This window comes from Lepidochelys kempii, chromosome 3 (assembly GCF_965140265.1).
Source record: "Lepidochelys kempii isolate rLepKem1 chromosome 3, rLepKem1.hap2, whole genome shotgun sequence".
Classification (NCBI taxonomy): Eukaryota; Metazoa; Chordata; order Testudines; family Cheloniidae; genus Lepidochelys; species Lepidochelys kempii.
Window position 1 is genome coordinate 195,562,229 of NC_133258.1, and position 22,609 is coordinate 195,584,837.

The window sequence follows — 22,609 nt, forward strand, 5'->3', positions numbered from 1 at the left end:
TATATTCCCACTCATGGGATCCAGGTGCTTGTGCTGCAGTCTTCTAGAACCTTTTAGAAAGCAGGACCATCTGCATTCCTAGACTCCCGATTTATAATGTAAGGATCTGTGGTCCTCCTGACCTCCCACTCTGAACTCTAGGGTACAGATGTGGGGACCTGCATGAAAACCTCCTAAGCTTACTTTTACCAGCTTAGGTTAAAACTTCCCCAAGGTACAAACTAGTTTACTTTTTGCCCTTGGACTTTCGCTGCCACCACCAAATGTCTAACCAGGTTTATTTTATTAGGAAAGCGTTGTTTGGAAACGTCTTTCCCCCCAAAATCCTCACCAAAACCTTGCACCCCCCTTCCTGGGGAAGGTTTGATTAAAAATCCTCACCAATTTGCATAGGTGACCACAGACCCAAACCCTTGGATCTTAAGAACAATGAAAAAAGCATTCAGTTTCTTACAAGAAGAATTTTAATAGAAGAAAAAGTAAAAAAGAATCAACTCTGTAAAATCAGGAGGGTAAATACCTTACAGGGGTAATTAGATTCAAAACATAGAGAATCCCTCTAGGCAAAACCTTAAGTTACAAAAAGTCACAAAAACAGGAATATCCATTCCATTCAGCACAGCTTATTTTCTCAGCCATTTAAAGAAATCATAATCTAACGCATATCTAGCTAGATTACTTACTAAGTTCTAAGACTCCATTCCTGTTCTGTCCCTGGCAAAAGCATCACACAGACAGTCCCAGACCCTTTGTTTCTGCCCCCCTCCAGCTTTGAAAGTATCTTGTCTCCTCATTGGTCAATGTGGTCAGGTGCCAGCGAGGTTATCCTAGCTTCTTAACCCTTTACAGGTGAAAGAGTTTTTCCTCTGGCTAGGAGGGATTTTAAAGGTGTTTACACTTCCCTTTATATTTATGACAGTTGGTTAGTTGGAACCCTGAAGAATTTTGAGGCCCTCTGTCAGACTCCTCCCATCAAATGGGCCCCAGTTCCATCTTTGTCACTCCACAAACCAGTCAGAATAGTTTGCACCTGCTTATGATAATACATTTCGACAGAAAAATCCCCCCAAAGGGGTTTCAGGTGCCCCAAACATAGGGTGTCATGCTCTTCCTCCAGAGAGGGATTTGACTGCTGCCTTCACGGGTCCCCATGCCCTGACTCTCAGTTGAGGACAAAGAGACCAGGCAGGAAATAATAGGCCCTAGCACAGGGGTTCCCAAACTTGGTTCATGGCTTGTTCAGGGTCAGCGCTTGGCAGGCTGTGAGACGCTTTGTTTACCTGAGTGTCCGCAGCTCTCAGTGGCTATGGTTCGCCATTCCTGGCCAATGGGAGCTGCAGGAAGTAGTGACCAGGCCTACACCGCTTCCCACAGCTCCCATTGTCCGGGAACGGCGAACTGCGGCCACTGGGAGCTGCGAGCGGCCGTACCTGTGGACGCTCAGGTAAACAAAGCGTCTCGCAGCCCGCCAGGGGCTTACCCTGAACAAGCCACGAACCAAATTTGGGAACCTCTGCCCTAGCACAAACTAGAGTCAGGCCACGAGGAGGCTGAGTTGTATAGCCCCCACTGACCAGAAGGAAGAAGAGATGATGTTTCTGTACACTACTCCTCAGGGTATTCTGTACCAAAAAATTAAAAATCCTGCAAATTTTATTTGTCAAATAAATGTGGAGGCTCTAGTATGGCATTGGGGAGCACAAGTCACTGAGTGTGACTTGTGCAAGGACTGGGCCTGCCCCAGAAACACGTCAGGGCCGTGCCCCTCCGTGCCAGGTGCAGGCAGGCAGGCTCAGCCCGGCAAGGTCCAAGTGTGGGGGTTGGGGCGGTCTGGGTGCGGGCGACTCAGTGGGGTTCTGGGTATGGGGAGATCTGGCTGCTCGGGGGCTTGTTGGGTGAGTTCTAGGTGCAACGGTAATGGGATGCTGCAGGGGGTCGGGGTGTGGGGGGGATAGAGCTCAGCAGGGCAGTCTGGGTGTGAGGGGGCTCAGTGTGGGAGTCCAGATGCTGCGGGGGGGAGAGCGGGAGTCATTTTTCTGCAGGGAAGCAAAGAAATCTGCAGGCGACAAATTCTGTGCATGTGCAGTAGTACAGAATTCCCCAAGGAGTAGTACACGACATGCTTGCATCTGTTTGAAAATACAGTCCTTGGAATTTTCTTTATCAACACAGTTGCTGTGCTTGTGTACCAAGTCTGCCAAAATACTACTACATTGTAGCTGAAAAAAGTTTTCCCCAAAGCAATACCTGTTGTTTAAATTGCAGAATGTTAGTGTTGTGGTTTTTGTTTCTTTTGTACCGATGGTGGCAAGGTCTCCATTTGTATTAATACCAATGGTAACTGAATACAGACGCCTCATTTGTACATTTTGAAGCCATTTTTGAGTTATGAATACAAAATCCATCTTGAACTGGTTAAACAGTCAAATTTTGCCCCATTACAGCTTTAAAATGGCTAAATTAATTTTTGAGAAGGAGTTGAAAGAGTACTTCACCATAAGAACAATACTCTCGTTAATAATTAGGGAGGTTCTCATAATTTTAGTTTAATGGCAGCACTATGAACAGCGATGCTGTAGTACTGTGGAGCTTAATTGTACTTTAATTGCTAGTAATAATCAGTCTCTCAAATCGCATTGACTAGGTAAATAATTATCTTCAGAGATTTCAGTCTAAGAATTTATATACAAAGATATGACTTGTGTATGAAAAGAAAAGCATACCCATTTTTGTAGGCAACTAAGTCTGTACCATTAACTGCTGGTCATATAGAAAGCTCTTGTCATAAGTGACTAGGGGTGTATCAAGATTTGAGCAGTGTAAAGGTAAGCTTTAAGATTTACACTGAAACCAAATAAGAACACAGATCCTGGCTCTTTTGCCTATTATAGGGTCAGAATAGGGATCCCTGATCCCTTTGATCTTTACGTAAAGCAGATAAAAATGCATAAATAGCTTCTAATCAGAGATGAATTAAAGGAAAATAGCATCCCAGAGGACAAAGCACCCCAGGCACCCATCAATAGCCTAAACCAAATGACAGACCTAGAGGAGACTTCAAAGCTGCAAACATAACTGCAAATGACATTCACATCTAGATTCTGTTAGAAAAATAATTGTCACAGCTTACAAATGCCCAGGTCCTTTAAAAAAAATGCTAGATGCTAACCAAGAGGACTTACTTCTTTAACTGTTAAATATATGTTTTCTTCAAAAGAGCTGATAAAGGTGAAACATGCAATTTAATGTAGTGAACAAAGATGCCTAGGCACTAAAAACATTGATTTTTCATATCACCTCAGGTATATTCAATTTGAATGGCACGTTATTTGAAGCAGGAGGATATGTTTTGGTAAAGAAGGCTCAGACACAGATATTTATTATAATTGCTTCATTGGTTGTCATCCATATATTGTCACTGTGAACCCAACGCAGTTAATTCGTAAAATTGGTAAAGTGAAGAAATCACTAATAAATTTTCACCCTCAAATTAGAAAAAAAAGATTTGAGTCAACATTTTGGTTATGGAATTATTTTCTAATTGTGGAAGAATAGACTAACTTTGTCCATAGTCTAAACTTAGAATTTGGGTTCCAGTCACGTCTATGCAATTTAAATACCTTTTGGATGTTATGACTATAATATTAAGTACAAGCAGTACATTTCAGTATGAAAATGCACATTGGCATACAGGATGAGCAAAAAATTGACCTAAACATAAAATTCCATCTGTTGTTAGTTTCAGAAATGTAATGCTATGGAAACAGCATTAAAAGAGAGGCTAAAAGTAAAAGCTGAACATACTTTTATGGAATGCTAAAAATTGTGTCCAGTTTCATAAAATATATGACAAGCAATTGTTGGGGCAGAACTGGAGCTGACTGGCCAAAAAGATTGACACAATCTTAACGATCTGGAAAAAGGGGTAAACAGTGAGGCAGCAAAATTTGAAGATGATACAAAACTACTCAAGATAGTTAAGTCCCAAGCAGACTGTGAAGAGCTACAAAAGGATCTCACAAAACTGGGTGACTGGGCAACAAAATGGCAGATGAACTTTAATGTTGATAAATGCAAAGTAATGCACATTGGAAAACATAATCCTAATAATACATACACAATGGTGGGGTCTAAATTAGCTGTCACCACTCAAGAAAGAGATCTTGGAGTTATTGTGGATAGTTCTCTGAAATCATCCACTCAATGTGCAGCGGCAGTCAAAAAAGCGGACAGAATGTTTGGAATCATCAAGAAAGGGATAGATAATAAGGCATAAAATATCATATTGACTCTGTATAAATCCATGGTACGCCCACACCTTGAATACTGTGTGCAGATGGGGTATATATAAAAGATATATTGGAATTGGAAAAGGTTCAGAAAAGGGCAACAAAAATGATTAGGGGTATAGAATGGCTTCCGTATGAGGAGAGATTAATAAGACTGGGACTTTTCAGCTTGGAAAAGAGGCAACTAAGGAGGGGGGGATATGATAAAAGTCTATAAAATCATGAGTGGTATAGAGAAAGTAAATAAGGAAGTGTTATTTTCTCCTTCTCATAATACAAGAACAAGGGGCCACCAAATGAAATTAATAGGTAGCAGGTTTAAAACAAACACAAGAAAGTATTTTTTCACACAACGCACTGTCAACCTCTGGAACTCCTTCCTGGAGGGAGTTGTGAAGGCCAGTACTATAATGGGGTTCAAAAGGGAGCTAGATAGATTCATGGAAGATAGGTCCATCAATGGCTATCTGCCAGGATGGGCAGGAATGGTGTCCATAACCTCTGTTTGCCAGAAGCTGGGATTGGGTGACAGGGCATGGATCACTTGACGATAACCTGTCTGTTCACTCCCTTTGGGGCACCTGCTATTGGCCACTGTCAGAGGACAGGATACTGGGCTTGATGGACCTTTGGTCTGACCCAATATGGCCGTTCTTATGTAAGGACCCAGGGAGTGGATTTGCAGGGATAATGAAACTGAAGAGAGAGAAACTGAGACTGGGAGTCAATGGAGAAAGAGAGAGAGACTAATCGGACACAAAGTTGGGTGAAGAGGACTGACTGGGCAAGGAAACTGATTTATAGAGTTGTAGAATTTAAGGCCAGAAAGGACCATTAGAGCATCTAGTCTGATCTCATGTATACTACAGGCCATTTACCCTGTCACCCTTGCATTAAGCCCAAATGCAGCCTGTGTTTGACTAAATCATAGAATATCAGGGTTGGAAGGGACCTCAGGAGGTCATCTAGTCCAACCCCCTGCTCAAAGCAGGACCAATCCCCAATTTTTGCCCTAGATCCCTAAAAGACCCCCTCAAGGATTGAACTCACAACCCTGAGTTTAGCAGGCCAATGCTTAAACCACTGAGCTATCTGCCCCCTCCCCGCTCCTGTAACTTGCTTTTGGTTTAAAGCATGTGTTCCAGAAAGGCATCCAGTCTTGATTTCAAGACACCAAGAAACTTTATACACCTAAGAATTACAAAAAAAAAAAAAAATGCTGAAAATATGATTAAGGTTGGAAAGTCAAGCACTCAAAAGTAAGGAACATAATTAGTGCACAACCCTGATTTATCCCTAGAGCAGGTCCATCCTGTGCACTGAATGAGGAAGGGTCTTGTGAAAAAAATAAATGTACGTGATCATGTAATTAGAGAATGTATCATAATACATATGCATGAGGAAGCTGAATTAATGTTGCTTGTGCATTTCTGCCATTTCCTAAATTTTGCGTGCATAACTTTGCAACCTTATGTCCTTTTAAGATTAGTTTTTTGTATATAATATAAATGTGTAGGTAATATAAATATGATTATATTTTTAATGCTACTGTTTCCTTGTCTTGTACAGTGGGAAGGACTTGGAAAATAGGAAGGCTCTTGTGGTATTTTCTGAACATGACCAGTCTTTGACTTAATTTTCGCTTCTTTGGTAACTTGTTCCAAATGTATGTGCCTTTGACTAAGAATACTTTGTTTCCTGCTTTCATAGGCTCCACTCTAGGTCTTGTTAGGTACATTGTTCTAGAATGATTTTGGACAGTAAGGGGTAGAAATGCAGTCTTTGATATAGCCAGATCCTAATCCATTGATGTATCTGTAGATTGAGGCCAACTTCTTCAGTTGCAAAGTAGGAGACCCAGTGAACAGCATTGATTACTGGTGTAATGTGCTGTTGATCGCCAATCCCTGTGCCAAGCCTCTATGTTGGCAGCATTGCTTCCACATTCTACTCATGATAGATTGAAGGTCCTGTACTATAATTCAGTCTGTAGCTTACAAATGCATGAAGTACTTTCATTCAAGAGAAAAGGGCACCATTCAAAAGAAACTTCTTAGCGTGTTGGAAGGTGGCACTTCTATGACATCCAGTTTTAGTTCTGGATCTAGCAAATCTCCCAGGCTTTTTACTGCTTTGATGTACAAAGGACATGTGCCCTTGAGAAAGGAAGAAGTAGTGTGTTGGCTAATTCCATCAAACATTTCTCCTTTCTCACCATCATCACACAATGAAGTATGCCTTATACAAACTAACCCATGGTATTAATACTACTATCACCACCAACCCGTTGTTCATTTATGTTTCTTTTTTTTTGTTAGGAGAGCTGTTAAGAATGAGCATCGCTAGAAGTATTATATACAAATATATCACTAGGAGACTAGGAAAAGGTTTAAAAAAAAGGATAAGCAATGTTCAGTGGGTCAAGGTCCATATATTTCTTATTCACTGGGACTTCAATTCTATAGTGTATACAATTCCATTTTTGTGTAAGCTTAGTAAAAATAATCCAGAATCAACCATATGAGCTTTAGTTCGATGATGCAAGCTAGACCTGCTGTCTTCACAAATTTCACACTAACTTCAAAAATATGAAAAGGTTTCCCAGTAGAAATATACAGGCAGTCCTCGACTTTACGACATTCAAGTTACAACTTTACGATGCTCGATCCAACATTGTTCCTATGGGAAATTTGAGTTACGACGGTTTTGATAGTCAAGAACCAATTGTATCGTAAGTCCAAGGACTGCCTGTAATTGCTGGCTCCAGAACTTACATATCTATCTAAGCTCTTCTATGGCGCTTGTCACTGTCGTATCTGAGCATCTCATGAACATAAATTAATTTATCTCCACAACATTCCTTTCAGGTAGGAAAGTATTTTGCCAATTTACACATGGGAAACTGAGAAACAGATCATTCTTTCTTTCTTTATTCAAGTAATGGTCCATAACACATTCCACTATTGGCTGGTGCACATATACGGCACATGAATTTGAGTGCACTGGACATGCACCCACCAATATGTATATGGACTACACATCTCAAAGAACATCAGTTACTGTTTCAGTAAGTAACTTCTTTTATTAAGTGATTTTCTCAAGATCAGACAGGAAATTTGTGGCAGGACTAGGAAATTATTTCTGATCTTCTGAGTCTCAGCACAGTTCTTCAACTGCAAGGCTTTCTCTCTACCATACACTTCAGTGAAAACTAAGCTATTCATTTACTTTTAGCTTTCTTGTAGGCACCACTAACTTTTCAGGCTTTCAGAATTCACAGATAAAGCTAAAACTTCATTTGTAGCTAAAACTTCATCAGTTCAACAAATGGGTTCCTTTTGGATTCTTTGTTCTATCAGATTCTGAAATAGCCGTGACTATAAGAAATGCTCACTTACATCTCAGAATGACCAGGAGTCCCTATGCTTAACCATCAGACAAACATTTGGGACCTCTAGATTTCATTATTGTAAATTATGTATTTGTCACAGATGGCCACCCATTAGGACTGTTATGTGGGGAATCTAAGCTTCTGCTGCACTGGATCTCCTGGGGATATCTTAAGTTTCTGAAGCCTCAGCAGACTGCAGCACTGGTTCCTCCCTTGGATTCACTGGCACATTTCCTGGCACTGACTCTGTCTGTTACCCCTTCTGAGAAATGGGGCTTCTCAGTCCACCTGCCCTAGGCCCCAGGACCGAAAGTGATCCCCCAGATACCTCCTATTAGTGGTTCAGTGTAGATGGTTGATTAGCAAGATGTCAGATAACTCAGTTCAATCAGTTTATTAATCAAAGATGTATTAGCACAAACAGAGAAGTTCATACATTACATACATTACAATCTCTTGGGGAACGGTCTTGCGGTAATTCAGTTTGTTCCAAATGCAAGTTTAATTTTACTTATATTTATAGTCCACTTGTTTATGACAGTTAGACGATTAATACACATTACTCCCCTTTTCTCATCTAGTTTCATACTTATTTTTCAGGATACCAAGATATCTGTACCAACCATGCACAATAACATTCCAGATGTTAGTAGACCATCGAGTACAAATAGCATTAAACCATAAAGACATGAACTGCTTTGTACCAACTCACAATTTACATATAACTAAGGCTATGATTTAGTCATGAGTGTTTTTAGTAAAAGTCATGGACAGGTCACGGGCAATAAACAAAAGTTCACGGTCTGTGATCCATCCATGACTTATACTATAAATACACCTGACTAAATCTACTACTGGGGGAGATGTGGGGGCCCCCTGCTGTGGGGGGAGTCAGGGGGGCCACTGCTGCAGGGGGCATCCTAGAGGGGTCACTGCTGGGGGGAGCTAGGGAGGCTGGTGCTGGGAGGGGGTGGTCAGCAGCACCAGCTGCTGGAAGCCGCCGGAACAGTGGGCAGCCGGGCCACACCACTCCCGGTCCCCGGGGTCAGCTGCTGCTCAGGCAGTCCCTGGGACCAGCCACACTGGCCTCTGCTTGGGCAGTCCCTGGGACCAACTGCCCGGGGCCATCCAAGCAGCGACCCGTGTGGCTGGCCCTGGAGCCACTCCAGCAGTGGCCAGTGCAGCTGGCTGCATGGCTGCTGAAGTGGCTGGTTGCAGAGCTGCTCCAGCAGTGGCTGGTGTGGCTGTCCCCGGAGCCACCTGAGCAGCTGGGCCCGGAGCCAGCTGCTTGGGTGGCCCTGAGGTTAGCCCCATCAGCGGCTGCAGAAGTCACAGAGGTCATGGAAAGTCAAAGAATCCATGACTTCCACAATCTCTATGACCAACACAGAGCCCTAAGATAACATTCCTTCACAGAATGCACGTCTTATTTCTGAGAGATTCTGCACATGCAAAGAACAAAGACTGGAACAGTTTAACTCTTAGTACATTTCCACAATAATGTTTACCATGAGTACAAAGCATTCTGAGAATCCAGTTCATAGTTATACAGCTTAGACTAAATATAAAGCATTTTGGAAATATATATGACATTGGCTAACACACAGTGACTGAAACACACTCCTTTCCCAGAACTCTATCAAAACCAGTGAAACTTCTGGTTACAGTTTACCTTCTCAGGGGCACACAATAGTTGTGAAGCAGTGTCCCTCCCCCCCGACACACACACACACACACTCTCTCTCTCTCTCTCTCTTTGCCCAGTCTAACACCTTTATGCTCCTATATGCTTAGTCATGTAAAAACACAGGAGACTACAGATAGTAGAAAACAAAACACTAAACATATATCCCTGTCTCAGTTTCCTCACTACTCCAGGGCATTCTTTGGCTAGGGTCTGAGTCCCTTGGATTTCCAGAGTCCTTGGGCCATCTGGGCTCAGGAAAATCAGCAAGGCTCTCTGCCCCATGAGGCTGCCACATGCTGGGGGAACTTCTCCCTCCTGGAACCCCTAACCCAGTTTCTGGGAGCTAGTTCTCTCTTGTCCACACTTCCTCTTCCTGTCTGGTTCCTCCTATTCCTGTATGTTTCTTTATTTGAACCCCTCCTGGTCACCTGGTCTCTTTTGTTATATTGGTACGTTTCCACTGCTCCTCCCTCCCCTCCCCTCAGTTGTTTTTGTTGTTGTTGGATTTCCCCCCCTAAAACTAGATTTCCCAGGCTTGAGCTACGTTTTAGCATAATCTTTGTGAGGTCTGAGTACCATCATTAACCTTAAATATTTCCCACTGTCCCTGTTTGGGGTGGCCCTACTACAGGACCTGTCAGCAGTGGTGGGTCCACATTCATACAGGCATTCATATTACAGTTGTTTTTCATAATACTATTTCACAATATCAACGAGAATTTATAAACTGTACAGACATCGTCACAGTCACAGATGCTGAAAAAACTCCATCTGGCACAAAACCCTGCAACACATCTGCTTAGATATACAGAAGTTTTCCGATGTGTTTCCAAACACCATGGAGACTTTTTCAGGGGTTTAAAATGGTTCTCAGCCTTGAGAAATGTGGGGAAAAAAATCTGTATTGCATTACAATGTTTTGATACGAAGGGCAAATTCACTTTCTGTAGGAGTGATTTAAAACGAAATGTGAAGTTAGTGCTTGGGAAAGGATTGAGTGTCCTAGAAGTGATTTGAGATTCTGTATTAAGATGATGTGCAATACGTGTAGTTGTAATGCAAGTTTCCCATCTGTGTGCTTAAGCACTGGTTTGGAGAGACCATCAGTAAGAGTGGAGAAGTTGGTTAGTGCCCATGGCTATTTAATCCTGACCCTTTTTACTGATATTGCCAACAAGCCTACTGTTTGGTGGTGGTAGTTGTGATATGGACACTTGCAACAGGGACTAGTTATAGGCTGGAGCCTAGGCTGGGCCATGACAAGTGGCTGACATTCTCTCTGGCTGGTTCTTCCTGCCCCATTGCTGCTGCTGTCGTTCATGTGGTATAGTATGGCTGTCCATTGTGTCCAGTGATGTCATAGCATCACATGTGTTCTCATGTGGCTGTATAGTCTGATCCTTGAGGAATAAGATTGCAAACAGATATCTCACAAGAATGTGCAGGCTCCCACAGATGACTTGGCATGACACTTGGCAAGTGTTTATCTCTTCTACTGATAATTGCTCTGCATTCAGATCTGTCCATGGCTATGTCTTTGAAGTTCGGTATTTATGCTGCATGAGGTGAGATTCTGCTTAAAGGTATCTTTGAAGTGTTTGCTGTGCTTTGAGAGCATCAGAGCCTTCTATAGCAGCAGTTGCTGCTCCTTATTTCCTGCTGGTCTACCACCTGTCAATTGCAAAATGCCCCAGGGAATGGAGGGGCTGTCTGGTACCACTGAACTTCGTAAGACGGGACCCACCAGAACAGACTCTGACCTTGGTACAGACTGTAGAACCTTGCTCCATCTAGTCAACTTAAATTCACCTGGTACTACAGGAATGTGGATACTCAAGAGACTTCATTGTCTCAAATGAGCTGGAGTCACCTCTTTCAATGGATACCAAGTGTCTGTCGGGAGATTGGCCCTTTCTTCAGTGCCACTTGATTCTCTAGCACCCTCTGAGTTTGGCATGGATCCTCCTTTAAATGCCCAAATCTCAGTGTAAGGTTCCCCTACTTACCAACAAAGGGACATCCTCCTGACCCTTTCATGGAAAGAGAGGAGCTGCAAATGAGACAAATTTGTGCCCATTCTCATTGGTTCGAGCATTATGGGATGCCACCTCTCATGTGCTATGGGACCCTCGGTGGCCATATTTGGATTTTTGGGCTGCCTGTTGACAGCAGTTTTCAAAAGCCCCTAGTCTTTCTTGTGTGGACCACCGAGGAAAACAGTCTCCTATTCCATCTATTATTCCTCCTGTACTATCTCAACCACAGGAATCTTTGGAAGAGCAGGAGGTCAGAGTGCATAAGGAAAAGGAGTACTTGTGGCACCTTAGAGACTAACCAATTTATTTGAGCATAAGCTTTCGTGAGCTACAGCTCACTTCATCGGATGCATACTGTGGAAAGTATAGAAGATCTTTTTATACACACAAAGCATGAAAAAATGGGTGTTTACCACTACAAAAGGTTTTCTCTCGCCCCCACCCCACTCTCCTGCTGGTAATAGCTTATCTAAAGTGATCACTCTCCTTACAATGTGTATGATAATCAAGGTGGGCCATTTCCAGCACAAATCCAGGGTTTAACAAGAACGTCTGGGGGTGGGGGTAGGAAAAAACAAGGGGAAATAGGTCACCTTGCATAATGACTTAGCCACTCCCAGTCTCTATTCAAGCCTAAGTTAATTGTATCCAATTTGCAAATGAATTCCAATTCAACAGCCTCTCGCTGGAGTCTGGATTTGAAGTTTTTTTGTTGTAATATCACAACTTTCATGTCTGTAATCGTGTGACCAGAGAGATTGAAGTGTTCTCCGACTGGTTTATGAATGTTATAATCCTTGACATCTGATTTGTGTCCATTTATTCTTTTACGTAGAGACTGTCCAGTTTGACCAATGTACATGGCAGAGGGGCATTGCTGGCACATGATGGCATATATCACATTGGTGGATGTGCAGGTGAATGAGCCTCTGATAGTGTGGCTGATATTATTAGGCCCTGTGATGGTGTCCCCTGAATAGATATGTGGACACAGTTGGCAATGGGCTTTGTTGCAAGGATAGGTTCCTGGGTTAGTGGTTCTGTTGTGTGGCATGTGGTTGTTGGTGAGTATTTGCTTCAGGTTGGGGGGCTGTCTGTAGGCAAGGACTGGCCTGTCTCCCAAGATTTGTGAGAATGTTGGGTCATCCTTCAGGATAGGTTGTAGATCCTTAATAATGCGTTGGAGGGGTTTTAGTTGGGGGCTGAAGGTGACGGCTAGTGGCGTTCTGTTATTTTCTTTGTTAGGCCTGTCCTGTAGTAGGTGACTTCTGGGAATTCTTCTGGCTCTATCAATTTGTTTCTTCACTTCCACAGGTGGGTATGTAGTTGTAAGAATGCTTGATAGAGATCTTGTAGGTGTTTGTCTCTGTCTGAGGGGTTGGAGCAAATGCGGTTGTATCACAGAGCTTGGCTGTAGACAATGGATCGTGTGGTGTGGTCAGGGTGAAAGCTGGAAGCATGTAGGTAGGAATAGCGGTCAGTAGGTTTCCGGTATAGCATGGTGTTTATGTGACCATTGTTTATTAGCACTGTAGTGTCCAGGAAGTGGATCTCTTGTGTGGACTGGACCAGGCTGAGGTTGATGGTGGGATGGAAATTGTTGAAATCATGGTGGAATTCCTCAAGGGCTTCTTTTCCATGGGGTCCAGATGATGAAGATGTCATCAATATAGCGCAAGTAGAGTAGGGGCGTTAGGGGACGAGAGCTGAGGAAGCGTTGTTCTAAGTCAGCCATAAAAATGTTGCATACTGTGGGGTCATGTGGGTACCCATAGCAGTGCCGCTGATTTGAAGGTATACATTGTCCCCAAATATAAAATAGTTATGGGTAAGGACAAAGTCACAAAGTTCATCCACCAGGTTAGCCGTGACATTATCGGGGATAGTGTTCTTGACGGCTTGTAGTCCATCTTTGTGTGGAATGTTGGTGTAGAGGGCTTCTAAATCCATAATGGCCAGGATGGTGTTATCAGGAAGATCACCGATGGATTGAAGTTTCCTCAGGAAGTCAGTGGTGTCTCGAAGGTAGCTGGGAGTGCTGGTAGCGTAGGGCCTGAGGAGGGAGTCTACATAGCCAGACAATCCTGCTGTCAGGGTGCCAATGCCTGAGATGATGGGGTGCCCAGGATTTCCAGGTTTATGGATCTTGGGTAGTAGATAGAATATCCCAGGTCGGGGTTCCAGGGGTGTTTCTGTGCGGATTTGGTCTTGTGCTTTTTCAGGGAGTTTCTTGAGCAAATGCTGTAGTTTCTTTTGGTAACTCTCAGTGGGATCAGAAGGTAATGGCTTGTAGAAAGTGGTGTTGGAGAGCTGCCGAGCAGCCTCTTGTTCATATTCCGACCTATTCATGATGACAACAGCACCTCCTTTGTCAGCCTTTTTGATTATGATGTCAGAGTTGTTTCTGAGGCTGTGGATGGCATTGTGTTCTGCACGGCTGAGGTTGTGGGGCAAGTGATGCTGCTTTTCCACAATTTCAGCCCGTGCACATCGGCGGAAGCACTCTATGTAGAAGTCCAGTCTGCTGTCTCGACCTTCAGGAGGAGTCCACCTAGAATCCTTCTTTTTGTAGTATTGGTAGGGAGGTCTCTGTGGATTAGTATGTTGTTCAGAGGTGTGTTGAAAATATTCCTTGAGTCGGAGACGTCGAAAATAGGATTCTAGGTCACCACAGAACTGTATCATGTTCGTGGGGGTGGAGGGGCAGAAGGAGAGGCCCTGAGATAGGACAGCTGCTTCTGCTGGGCTAAGAGTATAGTTGGATAGGTTAACAATATTGCTGGGTGGGTTGAGGGAACCATTGCTGTGGTGCCCCTTGTGGCATGTAGTAGTTTAGAAAGTTTAGTGTCCTTTTTCTTTTGTAGAGAAGCAAAGTGTGTGTTGTAAATGGCTTGTCTAGTTTTAGTAAAGTCCAGCCACAAGGAAGTTTGTTTGGAAGGTTGGTTTTTTATGAGAGTATCCATTTTTGAGAGCTCATTCTTTATCTTTCCCTGTTTGCTGTAGAGGATGTTGATCAGGTGGTTCTGCAGTTTCTTTGAGAGCATGTGGCACAAGCTGTCAGTATAGTCTGTGTGGTATGTAGATTGTAATGGATTTAAGGAGGCTACTCCATTGATGAATATCTCCTCATCTTCTCCAGATGAGGTGCTTATGCCTCCTTGGCCTTTTCTGGCAGATGACTTTACACAGTTTCAAGAATGAATTAAATGTATTGCGGATTCTTTACAGATCCCCTTAGAGGAGCTCAGACAGTTGCAGTATGAGCTCCTAGATATCCTACAATGGACACCGTCTGCTCGAATGGCCTTGCCAGTTAATGAGGCCCTGCTGGATCCTGCCAGGACCATCTGGCAGATTTTCGCAATGATACCATTAATCTGCAAGCGTGCTGATAAAAAGTATTATGTCCCAGCCAAGAACTCTGAATTTTTATTTTCACATCCTTCAGCTAGCTCCTTGTTTGTGGAAGCAGTGATTGAATGTGGCAGACAGCAGCACACAAAAACCACACCATGTGATAAGAACCAAAAATGCCTTGACCTCTTTGGCCATAACACCTACTCATCTGTGACCATTCAGTTTAGGATCACAAATTACCAGGTTCTTATCACTAAATATAATCACACCAGTTATTTTAAGTTTACATCTTTATTGACCAACTTCCAACTGAACATCATGAGCAATTCCAGTCCATCATTAGAGAGGCTCAGTTATTAGCTAGAACTTGGTTGCAGGCCTCTTGAGTTGCAGCTGACACTGCGACTCATTCTGTTTCCACAGCGGTCATGATGCATCGGGCATCCTGGCCCCAGCTCTCTGGGTTCCCTGGAGAGGTCCAAAATACAGTTGAAGACCTCCTCTTTTACGGAGTAAAACTCTTTGCTGAATCCACCTATGAGACTCTGTACATCCTGAATGATTCCAGGACCATAATTCCCATGATTCCATAAGATCCATTGGGATCTCCTTCTCTTTGTGCTGAAGCAATAAAACATCAAACAAAACAAAGCAAGATCATATTAATAGTTCCAGTGAGGCCCAGGCACCTTGCTATTCACCCAGCGATGAGTCTTCCATCTGTTCCCCATCTTCTCTCTCAAAACTCTGGTCAGATTCTCCATCGCAGCCTAGGAATTCTTCGTCTCAGGGCTTGGTTACTCGATGGCTTGCGAGAATAGAGATTTCATGTTCTGCAGAAGTGATGTCTTTTGTCTGTTCATTCTTCCCACTCTGCTGTTCTTGACTGTCTCTTGGAATTAAAAAAGGCAGAACTATCTATAAGTTCTCTGAAATCACTTGGCAGCTATAACAGCTTTTCATTCCTCAGTGAGGGATTCTCAGTATCTGCTTATGCCATGACAGTGAGATTCATTAAGGGGTTGAAAAAACTTTTTCTTCATATTAGAAAACCCACCCTGTATGGGACTTAAATTTAGTACTTAAGTGTCTTATGAAATCCTCATTCAAACGGTTTGCCACCTGTTTCCTTCTTCATCTCTCCATGAAAATGGCCTTCTTGGTGGTCAAGAAAATGGCCTCTCCTTCATCTCTCCATGAAAATGGCCTCTGCCCAAAGGGTCGGGAAAATGGGAGATTTAATAGTGGCCCTGGCTGTGACACTGTTTTTCAAGGACAAAGTTTCATTATGTCTGCATCCTAAGGGTATGTCTACACTACGAAATTAGGTCGAATTTATAGAAGTCGGTTTTTTTGAAATCGGTTTTATATATTCGAGTGTGTGTGTCCCCACAGAAAATGCTCTAAGTGCATTAGGTGCATTAACTCGGCAGAGCGCTTCCACAGTACCGAGGCAAGCGTCGACTTCCGGAGCATTGCACTGTGGGTAGCTATCCCACAGTTCCCGCAGTCTCCGCTGCCCATTGGAATTCTGGGTTGATATCCCAATGCCTGATGGGGCTAAAACATTGTCGCGGGTGGTTCTGGGTACATATCGTCAGGCCCCCGTTCCCACCCTCCCACCCCCCGTGAAAGCAAGGGCAGACAATCATTTCGCGCCTTTTTTCCTGAGTTACCTGTGCAGATGCCATACCACGGCAAGCATGGAGCCCGCTCAGGTAACCGTCACCCTATGTCTCCTGGATGCTGGCAGACGCGGTACGGCATTGCTACACAGTAGCAGCAACCCCTTGCCTTGTGGCAGCAGACGGTACAGTACGACTGGTAGCCGTCATCGTCATGTCTGAGGTGCTCCTGGTCGCCTCTGTGAGGTCGATCAGGAGCGCCTGGGCAGACATGGGCGCAGGGACTAAATTTGGAGTGACTTGAGCAGGTCATTCTCTTTAGTCCTGCAGTCAGTCCTATTGAACCGTCTTATGGTGAGCGGGCAGGCGATACGGACTGCTAGCAGTCGTACTGTACCATCTTCTGCCGAGCAGCCATGAGATGTGGATGGCATGCAGTCCTTCTGCACCGTCTGCTGCCAGCCAAAGATGTAAAAGATAGATGGAGTGGATCAAAACAAGAAATAGACCAGATTTGCTTCCTCCCCTCCCCTGTCTAGGGGACTCATTCTTCTAGATCACACTGCAGTCACTTACAGAGAAGGTGCAGCGAGGTAAATCTAGCCATGTATCAATCAGAGGCCAGGCTAACCTCCTTGTTCCAATAACAACGATAACTTTGGTGCACCATTTCTTATTGGAACCCTCCGTGCAGTCCTGCCTGAAATACTCCTTGATGTACAGGCACACACTTTGTTGATTTTAGCTCCCTGAAGCCAACCCTGTAAGCCGTGTCGTCAGTCGCCCCTCCCTCCGTCAGAGCAACGGCAGACAATCGTTCCGTGCCTTTTTTCTGTGCGGACGCCATACCAAGGCAAGCATGGAGGCCGCTGAGCTCATTTTGGCAATTAGGAGCACATCAACCACCACACGCATTATCCAGCAGTATATGCAGCACCAGAACATGGCAACGCGATACCGGGCGAGGAGGCGACGTCAGCGCAGTCCCGTGAGTGATCAGGACATGGACACAGATTTCTCTGAAAGCATGGGCCCTGCCAATGCATGCATCATGGTGCTAATGGGGCAGGTTCATGCTGTGGAACGCCGATTCTGGGCTCGGGAAACAAGCACAGACTGGTGGGACCGCATAGTGTTGCAGGTCTGGGACGATTCCCAGTGGCTGCGAAACTTTCGCATGCGTAAGGGCACTTTCATGGAACTTTGTGACTTGCTTTCCCCTGCCCTGAAGCGCATGAATACCAGGATGAGAGCAGCCCTCACAGTTGAGAAGCGAGTGGCGATAGCCCTGTGGAAGCTTGCAACGCCAGACAGCTACCGGTCAGTTGGGAATCAATTTGGAGTGGGCAAATCTACTGTGGGGGCTGCTGTTATGCAAGTAGCTCACGCAATCAAAGATCTGCTGATATCAAGGGTAGTGACCCTGGGAAATGTGCAGGTCATAGTGGATGGCTTTGCTGCAATGGGATTCCCTAACTGTGGTGGGGCTATAGACGGAACCCATATCCCTATCTTGGCACCGGAGCACCAAGCCGCCGAGTACATAAACCTCAAGGGGTACTTTTCGATAGTGCTGCAAGCTCTGGTGGATCACAAGGGACGTTTCACCAACATCAACGTGGGATGGCCGGGAAAGGTGCATGACGCTCGCATCTTCAGGAACTCTGGTCTGTTTCAAAAGCTGCAGGAAGGGACTTTATTCCCAGACCAGAAAATAACTGTTGAGGATGTTGAAATGCCTATATGTATCCTTGGGGACCCAGCCTACCCCTTAATGCCATGGCTCATGAAGCCGTACACAGGCAGCCTGGACAGTAGTCAGGAGCTGTTCAACTACAGGCTGAGCAAGTGCAGAATGGTGGTAGAATGTGCATTTGGACGTTTAAAGGCGCGCTGGCGCAGTTTACTGACTCGCTTAGACCTCAGCGAAACCAATATTCCCACTGTTATTACTGCTTGCTGTGTGCTCCACAATATCTGTGAGAGTAAGGGGGAGACGTTTATGGCGGGGTGGGAGGCTGAGGCAAATCGCCTAGCTGCTGGTTACGCGCAGCCAGACACCAGGGCGGTTAGAAGAGCACAGGAGGGCGCGGTACGCATCAGAGAAGCTTTGAAAACCAGTTTCATGACTGGCCAGGCTACGCTGTGAAAGTTCTGTTTGTTTCTCCTTGATGAAACCCCCCGCCCCTTGGTTCACTATACTTCCCTGTAAGCTAACCACCCTCCCCTCCTCCCTTTAATCACCGCTTGCAGAGGCAATAAAGTCATTGCTGCTTCACAGTCATGCATTCGTTATTCATTCATCACACAAATAGGGAGATGACTACCAAGGTATCCCAGGAGGGGTGGTGGAGGAGGGAAGGAAAATGCCACACAGCACTTTAAGCACAGCACTTTAAAAGTTTACAACTTTAAAATTTATTGAATGACAGCCTTCTTTTTTTTGGGCAATCCTCTGTGGTGGAGTGGCTGGTTGGCCGGAGGCCCCCCCACCGCGTTCTTGGGCGTCTGGGTGTGGAGGCTATGGAACTTGGGGAGGAGGGCGGTTGGTTACTCAGGGGCAGCAGTGGCAGTCTGTGCTCCAGCTGCCTTTGCTGCAGCTCAACCATACACTGGAGCATTCTGGTTTGGTCCTGCAGCAGCCTCAGCATTGAATCCTGCCTCCTCTCATCACGCTGCCGCCACATTTGAGCTTCAGCCCTGTCTTCAGCCCGCCACTTACTCTCTTCAGCCCGCCACTTACTCTCTTCAGCCCTCCACCTCTCCTCCCGGTCATTTTGTGCTTTCCTGCACTCTGACATTATTTGCCTCCACGCATTTGTCTGTGCTCTGTCAGTGTGGGAGGACAGCATGAGCTCGGAGAACATTTCATCGCGAGTGCGTTTTTTTTTCTTTCTAAGCTTCACTAGCCTCTGGGAAGGAGAAGATCCTGTGATCATTGAAACACATGCAGCTGGTGGAGAAAAAAAAAGGGACAGCGGTATTTAAAAAGACACATTTTATAAAACAGTCGCTACACTCTTTCAGGGTAAACCTTGCTGTTAACATTACATACATAGCACATGTGCTTTCGTTACAAGGTCGCATTTTGCCTCCTCCCACCGCGTGACTACCCCCTCAACCTTCCCCCCTCCCTGTGGCTAACAGCGGCGAACATTTCTGTTCAGCCACAGGCAAACAGCACAGCAGGAACGGGCACCTCTGAGTGTCCCTGAAGAAAAGCACTCTATTTCAACCAGGTGACCATGAATTATATCTCACTCTCCTGAGGATAACACAGAGAGATAAAGAACGGATTTTGGTTGAATGCCAGCAAACATACACTGCAATGCTTTGTTCTACAGTGATTCCCGACTACGTGTTACTGGCCTGGAGTGGTAAAGTGTCCTACCATGAAGGACGAAATAAGGCTGCCCTCCCCAGAAACCTTTTGCAAAGGCTTTAGGACTACATCTAGGAGAACCGCAAATGCCAGGGCAAAGTAATCCTTTCACATGCTTGCTTTTAAACCATGTATAGCATTTTAAAAGGTACACTCACCAGAGGTCCCTTCTCCGCCTGCTGGGTCCAGGAGGCAGCCTTGGGTGGGTTCGGGGGGTACTGGCTCCAGGTCTAGGGTGAGAAACAGTTCCTGGCTGTCGGGAAAACCGGTTTCTCCGCTTGCTTGTTGTGAGCTATCTACAACCTCCTCCTCATCATCATCTTCTTCGTCCCCAAAACCTGCTTCCGTATTGCCTCCATCTCCATTGAAGGAGTCAAACAACACGGCTGGGGTAGTGGTGGCTGAACCCCCTAAAATGGCATGCAGCTCATCATAGAAGCGGCATGTTTGGGGCTCTGACCCAGAGCGGCTGTTCGCCTCTCTGGTTTTCTGGTAGGCTTGCCTCAGCTCCTTCAGTTTCACGCGGCACTGCTTCGGGTCCCTGTTATGGCCTCTGTCCTTCATGCCCTGGGAGATTTTGACAAAGGTTTTGGCATTTCGAAAACTGGAACGGAGTTCTGATAGCACGGATTCCTCTCCCCAAAAAGCGATCAGATCCCGTACCTCCCGTTCGGTCCATGCTGGAGCTCTTTTGCGATTCTGGGACTCCATCATGGTCACCTGTGCTGATGAGCTCTGCATGGTCACCTGCAGCTTGCCACGCTGGCCAAACAGGAAATGAGATTCAAAAGTTTGCGGTTCTTTTCCTGTCTACCTGGCCAGTGCATCTGAGTTGAGAGTGCTGTCCAGAGCGGTCAGAATGGAGCACTCTGGGATAGCTCCCGGAGGCCAATACCATCAAATTGTGTCCACAGTACCCCAAATTCGAGCCGGGAACGTCGATTTAAGCGCTAATCCACTTGTCAGGGGTGGAGTAAGGAAATCGATTTTAAGAGCCCTTTAAGTCGAAATAAAGGGCTTCACTGTGTGGACGGGTGCAGGTTTAAATCGATTTAACGTTGCTAAATTCGACCTAAAGTCCTAGTGTAGACAAGTTTCTACCTAAGGTGTCATCTGAATTTAACATCAAACAAGTCATCCATCATCCAGTTATTTTCCAAAACCACATCAGACCAGGGAGGACGTTGCTTTCCATATCTTGGATGTCAGGAGGGTGTTAGCCGTCTATCTGGACAGAACCAAATCATTTAGAAAGTCTCCCAGGCTGTTTCTGTTGTGGACAGGTACAAGGAGTCCACGGTCTCTGGGTGGATTTCTGGGTGCATTATTCCATGTTATGAATCTGCTGATTACATAACCTTCTTTTAGGGTATTAGTCCATTCCACAAAGTCTCTATCTAGCTGGGTGGTTTTAAACATATTCCCATAGTTGAGATCTGCAAGGCTGCAACTTGGACTTTGATGGGGTCACAGTACCAAACATGCCTCGGTATCAAAGACATCCTCAGTACTGCAGAGGCAGGACCATGCCAGGAAGGAGTCTAAACATTCTACCTCTTAAAAAGGTGGTACCTACAGCTCCCTCACTACATTCTCTGCCTAAACAACTCACGCAGGCTCCTTTGGTACTGGTGAGGAAACAGGTGTGTCATACTAACTTGGTGTCCCCTAAGCAGTTGTGTTTGGCACCACTGCTACCAGAGAGATGGCAAAGTTTGCAAATGATACAAAATTACTAAAGATAGTTAAGTCCAAAGCAGACTGTGAAGAGTTACAAAGGGATCTCACAAAACGGAGTGACTGGGCAACAAAATGCAGATGAAATCCAATCTTGATCAGTGCAAAGTAATGCACAGTGGAAAACATAATCCCAACTATACATACAAAATGATGGGGTGTAAATTAGCTGTTACCACTCAAGAAAGAGATCTTAGAGTCAATGTGGATAGTTCTCTGAAAACATCTGTGGCAGGGCTGGGCTGGGCTGGGGGAGGGACTCCTCTCCTCGACAGCTTTGGCGGGGCTGGGCTGGGGGAGGGGTGCCTCTCCCCGCCTGCACGGCCCTTGATAGCCTGCTGCGCAGCTTACAGGGAACTTAGGATGCAACCCCATGGTCTGGATGTCCCTAAGCCTCTGACTGCAGAATGCTGTGACTGAATGACAGGGGTTGGATCACTTAATGATTTCTCTGTTCTGTTCATTACCTTTGAAGCATCTGGCATTGTCAGAAGACAGGATACTGGGCTAGATGAACCATTGATCTGATCCAATGTGGCCATTCTTACGTTCTTATGTTATGTTCTTATGAAGAAAAGGAGTACTTGTGGCACCTTAGAGACTAACCAATTTATTTGAGCATAAGCTTTCGTGAGCTACAGCTCACTTCATCGGATGCATACTGTGGAAACTGCAGAAGACATTATATACACAGAGACCATGAAACAATACCTCCTCCCACCCCACTCTCCTGCTGGTAATAGCTTATCTAAAGTGATCACTCTCCTTACAATGTGCATGATAATCAAGGTGGGCCATTTCCAGCACAAATCCGGGTTTTCTCACCCCCCCACCCCCATACACACACAAACTCACTCTCCTGCTGGTAACAGCCCATCCAAAGCGACCACTCTCCCCACAATGTGCACGATAATCAAGGTGGGCCATTTCCAGCATAAATCTAAGGTTAAACAGAACGTCTGGGGGGCGGGGTAGGAAAAAACAAGGGGAAATAGGCTACCTTGCATAATGACTTAGCCACTCCCAGTCTCTATTTAAGCCTAAATTAATAGTATCCAATTTGCAAATGAATTCCAATTCAGCAGTTTCTCGCTGGAGTCTGGAT

The 22,609-nt window shown here is 45.1% G+C and overlaps 2 protein-coding genes across 6 annotated transcripts in view; one reads left to right on the top strand and one right to left on the bottom strand.

Moving 5' to 3' along the window:
- Positions 1-22,609, top strand: part of WDPCP (WD repeat containing planar cell polarity effector) — a 278,133-nt gene that overhangs the window by 27,018 nt on the left and 228,506 nt on the right. The gene's annotated exons all lie outside the window — the stretch shown is intronic.
- On the bottom strand, positions 18,693-20,639 carry LOC140908344 (uncharacterized). The gene is made up of 2 exons (XM_073335312.1): positions 19,926-20,639; positions 18,693-19,338 (listed from the first exon to the last, which is right to left on the bottom strand). The coding sequence occupies exons 1-2, from the start codon at positions 20,506-20,508 to the stop codon at positions 18,797-18,799; spliced, it is 1,125 nt and encodes a 374-aa protein (XP_073191413.1). The 5' UTR covers positions 20,509-20,639; the 3' UTR covers positions 18,693-18,796.

Coding starts and splice junctions, on each gene's coding strand:
- LOC140908344 (XM_073335312.1), bottom strand. CDS start 20,508: ATGCAGAGCTCATCAGCACAGGTGACCATGATGGAGTCCCAGAATCGC. Junction 19,339..19,925: donor AGGCGGAGAAGGGACCTCTG/GTGAGTGTACCT, acceptor TTTCTCCACCAG/CTGCATGTGTTTCAATGATC.